The 6000-nt window shown below is 51.5% G+C and overlaps 1 protein-coding gene across 1 annotated transcript in view; it reads left to right on the forward strand.

Annotated features, from left to right (window-relative positions):
* Positions 1–6000, forward strand: part of otog (otogelin) — a 108997-nt gene that overhangs the window by 73130 nt on the left and 29867 nt on the right. Inside the window, exons 31-32 of the mRNA XM_045688871.1 lie at positions 165–244; positions 1752–5524. Coding sequence (XP_045544827.1) covers positions 165–244; positions 1752–5524 — 3853 coding nt within the window. The remainder of the gene's footprint in view (positions 1–164; positions 245–1751; positions 5525–6000) is intronic.

The raw sequence follows: 6000 nt of genomic DNA on the forward strand, positions 1-6000 counted from the left end.
TAAAAGGGTTATTGTGCCGTCCTATGGGGTTCGCCTATCGGGTTCTCCAACGGGGCCAAAGAACCCTTTTGGAACCCTTGTTTCTATACACTGTAAATGAGATGTGATGTTACTGTATAGAGAGTAGCTGGCAGTAGTTTTCAGAGCTGTGTGTTTCTCTGTAGAGTGGAGGGATGTCTGCCTCTGTGTCCTGGTCACATGGTGCTGGATGAGGTCACTCAGAGATGTGTCCATGTTGAAGACTGTGAGTATGAGTATATTTTCTTCTCTAACTCTTCACTTCACTTCACTTCTCTTCTCTTCTCTTCTCTTCTCTTCTCTTCTCTTCTCTTCTCTTCTCTTCTCTTCTCTTCTCTTCTCTTCTCTTCTCTTCCCTTCCCTTCCCTTCCCTTCCCTTCCCTTCCCTTCCCTTCCCTTCCCTTCCCTTCCCTTCCCTTCCTTCCCTTCCTTCCCTTCCCTTCCTTCTCTTCTCTTCTCTTCTCTTCTCTTCTCTTCTCTTCTCTTCTCTTCTCTTCTCTTCTCTTCTCTTCCCTTCCTTCCTTCCCTTCCCTTCCCTTCCCTTCCCTTCCTTCCCTTCTCTTCTCTTCTCTTCTCTTCTCTTCTCTTCTCTTCTCTTCTCTTCCCTTCCCTTCTCTTCTCTTCTCTTCTCTTCTCTTCTCTTCTCTTCTCTTCCCTTCCTTCCCTTCTCTTCTCTTCTCTTCTCTTCTCTTCTCTTCCCTTCCCTTCCCTTCCCTTCCCTTCCCTTCCCTTCCCTTCCCTTCCCTTCTCTTCTCTTCTCTTCTCTTCTCTTCTCTTCTCTTCTCTTCTCTTCCCTTCCCTTCCCTTCTCTTCTCTTCTCTTCTCTTCTCTTCTCTTCTCTTCTCTTCTCTTCTCTTCTCTTCTCTTCTCTTCTCTTCCCTTCTCTTCTCTTCCCTTCTCTTCTCTTCTCTTCTCTTCTCTTCTCTTCTCTTCTCTTCTCTTCTCTTCTCTTCTCTTCTCTTCTCTTCTCTTCTCTTCTCTTCTCTTCCCTTCCCTTCTCTTCTCTTCTCTTCTCTCCTCTCCACTGAGGACTATTTACTATTTATTTAAAGTTGGATTTGTACAGTGATGTGGGACAGATACAAATATATTTAGGTTTAGAGGATATCCTTGTTTTTAAAATGAGTCAACAACCCACTCATACATGTAAAGGTCACATGAAACATACCCCTTGCAAGTGTTATTGGGCTTACCTCAAGATCTCTGAATACATACAGTAACAAGATAAATACAGTGTCGTATCAGATTTCTGAGACGCTGAGATATTCACAGCTAACATCTGTTTAATCAAGATCAACACTCTAATCTACCATCAACATGAGCCATGAGCCATGTGCTGTGTGGTTGAAGTTTGGCCACAGGGGAGGAATGGATCACTCTACTTCTTCTCCTCTCTCTCTCTCTCTCTCTCTCTCTCTCTCTCTCTCTCTCTCTATCTTTCTCTTTTACTCTCTCTCTTTCTTTCTTTATTTCTCTCTCTCTCTTTCTCTCTCTCTCTCTCTCTCTCTCTTCCTCTCTCTCTCTTTTTCTCTTTCTTTCTTTCTTTCTCTCTCTCTCTCTCTCTTACTCTCTCTTTTACTCTCTCTGTCTCTCTCTCTCTCTTACTCTCTCTATCTCTCTCTTTTACTCTCTCCTGTTCTTTCTCTCCCCTCTCTTTCTTTCTTCCCCCTCTCTCTCTCCCCTAGGCCAGCAGCAGTGCTTATCTAACAGTTGTTTTATTGTTTGTGCTCCAGGCATTAAGCCACCAGTTGCTGTGCAGCCCATTACTACTGTCAGCAGTGTTGAGTCAACACCCACAGCTGTCACTCCTTCAGCCACCACAACCACCACTACCAGCAGCCTGGCTAGCCCTGGCCTCTCCACGGCACGCTCCACCCCGGGTCCCCCTGGGCCCCTCACCACCACCCCTTCAGACACAGTTCCCACCACTGCAGCCACCACCACCATTCCTATTGTCTCAACTTCTGCTTTGGATGCTCTGACCACCTCTGCTAAGGTACCGACCACAGTGACTGATAAGGTGGTTCTGCCCAGCACCTCTTCAGCCGTACCGACTCCAGAGGGAACCAGTGCAGCAGCAACACCCTCAACTCCATCCCAGGCCACCACAGTTAGACCTGAGGTGGTGGAGGTTGTATCTACAGTGAAGACATCTCCATCCTTACCCTCCACTACAGAAGGCAGTACAGAGAGGACGACCAGGGCCCCCAGCTCCACACCCAGCCCCCTAGGCCCCAGCACAGAGAGGACCAGCCAGGTCCCCTTCTCTATCACAGCTCTGTTCTGGCTCACGTCCTCCACCACCAGGCCCTCTCTAAGCCCAGGGCCTACAGACACCACATTCACCAGCCCCCCTCCATCCACCACCATGGGCCCCTGGATAAGCTCCACCGTGGGGCCTACTCAGACCAGCACCCTGTCTGCAGTACCAGTCACCCTCACGAGTGTGACCACCAAGGCCACCACACGTCCAGGAGACACAGTGGCTCCAGTCTCAACCACCTCTAGTCCACGGCCAACCACAGTCTCAGAGACACCCAGGGACACAGCTTGGACTACAACTAGGACTACAACTAGGACTACAACTAGGACTACAACTAGGACTACAACCAGGACTACAGCCATGACTACAGCTTCTATAACCACCCTTGGTGCACCCACAGAGACAAGCACAAAGCCTGTAACTGTGGAGACAACCGAGCCAACAACAACCAAAGTCCTCCCTCCTGGTGTATCGACTACAGCCGATACCACAGTACCCTCTCTCTCACCGACCTCCACCGTTCACACCGTAATAACAACACCACCACCACCAGAACCCACTTCAAAACACAGCACAGTATCAACCTCACCAGCCACCCCTTTCACTACCCTCAGAACTACACCATTCACACGCCCGGAGACAACACCACCACTTGTTTTCACGGCAACCACAGAGAAGGCCGTTCACGCCTCCCCTACAGAGCTGAGGACATCCACAACTCCAGTTCCTGAGCTACCGACTACCACCGCTGTTCCCATGATGCCAACGACAACAACAATATCAACCGGTCCTACCTCAGAACAGCTGGCGACAACCAAGAAAACGACGAGAGCACCGGTCTCAACGGCAACAGCGGAACCCTTGGCAACGACCCATATAACCATGACACCGGCTGTAGTCACACCTGTGATTGTCATAGACACGGTAACAACATCTCAACTGACAACAACAGCTACGGCCTACACTGAAAGGACCTCCTGGTCTGGCGGTGTTCCAACCACAGAGAGAACCACAGAACACACAACCACAACCGCATACCCGACTGAAGCTGTGGACTGGACACTGACCACTACTACCGGTCCCCCGACCGTACGGACCACAACAACTCAACCCATCCCAATGGAAATCTCCAGCACGACCACCAAACCTCCAGATCTTCTGGTAACGACCACAGAGTCCATCCAGACCACCTTCACCTCTCCTTCCATCTCGACCACAACAGAAGCAGTGGTCCCAACCACAACCACATCGCCTGTATCACCGGTGTCATACACAGAGACCACCACAACCGTGCCAGGACCATCAGTGGCTGTAGGGACCATAACAACCCAGCCCCCCACCACTCTGAAGACCACGGAGCCTTGGAGGCCCCCCCACAGTGAAACCTCCTCCACTCCTTCTAGCCCTATCTCTAGCATAGAGAGGGTGACCACACCTGAGGTCCCAGTGAAACCTGCGGTCAGTACAGAAGTAGAGGTCTCTCCACACCAAGTCATCTCCACTACCACCACTGATGCACGTCACCATGTTTCTACAGCACCAGGCGTCACCACCACAACCTCAGTTACCATGACGACCACTGCCAAAACCACCACAGCTCCGCCCGAGACTTCAACCGGCGCAGTTTCAACCTCCAGGACGGAGAGACCTCCTGCGACACCCGAATCCCCAGCCGTGCCTGGTGTACCTGGGGAACCAGCATTATCTCTCACCACAACGGTCCCCACGACAACTGTCCCACCTTTACCTGGTGTCCATACGACCACCATCACACCTGTACCTGGTGTCCCAGTGACCACTGTCCCACCTTTACCTGGTGTCCATACGACCACCATCACACCTGTACCTGGTGTCCATACGACCACCTTCACACCTTTACCTGGTGTCCATACGACCACCATCACACCTGGACCTGGTGTCCATACGACCACCATCACACCTTTACCTGGTGTCCATACGACCACCATCACACCTGAACCTGGTGTCCATACGACCACCATCACACCTTTACCTGGTGTCCATATGACTACCATCACACCTTTACCTGGTGTCCATACGACCACCATCACACCTTTACCTGGTGTCCATACGACCACCATCACACCTGTACCTGGTGTCCCAGTGACCACTGCCATCAGACCAGTGACCATCAGACCGCTAACAGAGACCACAAGCGTTCCTCCCGATACAGGAAGGGTGGAAGTATTGTCTACTACTTCCACAACAACTACACAAGAACCAACTTCTTCCTGGTCTGGTCCAGTAACCACAACCAGCTCCTCGTCCACCACCACGTCAGTCCCCAGACCCACTAGCCACCCAGAGAGAGTCACTACCAGAGTGGTTTCTACTTCTAAAGTGGTCTCCAAGACCACCCACAGACCAATGACAACAACACGCAGGACAACAACAGGCAAGGTTCCCATGACGACGTCCAGAACTGCCACAACGGTGAGGTCCACCGCCAGACCGAGTACTGTTAGGGCAACTGTAGATACAAGGACTCTGGGAGTTCCAGGGGTTCCGACAGCGACGACCAGACCTGGTCCTCCTACGGTCGCTCCTCCTAGCCTGGGCACAGCTACCGTCTCAGAGGTTGTTCCAACCACGACCGCTCGTACCACGACCAAACCAGTCACCACAACCAGAACCACAGAATATGCAGCAGACGTTAGCAGCTCCGCTGCTCCGATCGGCACTGGCACGACCACATCCGCTTCTGTTTCCGTTCCCAGCCTGACCACGGTCACAGAATCTACCGCCGTCCCCACAGAACCCACAGGACCCACGGGAGCGACCGCAGAACCATCCACATCCACCGCTACTACACCAGAAGGAATAGTACCATCCACCACTAGAGAGACAGGGGTTACTCCAGCATTCACAGAGAGCACAACCAGAATGACTCCTTCGCCTGACCTGCTGACCTCTACTGAGGTCGCAGCCACTCCAGGGGTCACACCAAAGGTCACGCCAAAGGTCACACCAGATGTGACAGCAGCTCTCTCAGTCCCCGCCTTGTCCCCCACGGCCACCCCAACCTCCACTACAGAGTCAAAGTGGGTGGACGGAGTAGACACCACTACACTAAAGACTCCATCACCATCACCTGCGTCGCCGTACACCACATCAGAGACAACCACGTCACCATCGGTAGTATTGCCATATACCACGACAGAACGTGTTGGACCTACGGCAGAGGTTACTACATCCATGGCAGTGTCCTCAACTAGGATGTGTACTGTGAGTAGACCAAGTCCTCTCTCCTTTCCTCTCTTCTCCATGTAGGCTCAATGGGGCTCAGTGTAGTCTCCGTGGGGCTCCTGAGTGGCGCAGCGGTCTAAGGCACTGCATCTCAGTGCTTGAGGCATCACTACAGACACCCTGGTTACGAATCCAAGCTGTATCACAACCGGCCATGAAAGGGAGTCCCATAGGCCGGTGCACAATTTTCCCAGTGTCGTCCAGGATAGGGTTTGGCCGGTGTAGGCCGTCATTGTAAATAAGAATTTGTTCTTAACTGACTTGCCTAGTTAAATATAGGTTAAATCAATAAGTATATATATAATAATTGTAACTATCTGAAAAGTCCAGGCCTCTCTGTAGGCTCAGTCGTCTCAGCCTATTACCTCATTTACCAACGCTCTGTAGTCTTCTAGCTACTTGTTCATTCGTGGTTTCAACTCTCATCAATGTCTTCATCTAATCTTTGTTTTCAT

Source organism: Salmo salar, chromosome ssa11 (genome assembly GCF_905237065.1).
Source record: "Salmo salar chromosome ssa11, Ssal_v3.1, whole genome shotgun sequence".
Classification (NCBI taxonomy): domain Eukaryota; kingdom Metazoa; phylum Chordata; class Actinopteri; order Salmoniformes; family Salmonidae; genus Salmo; species Salmo salar.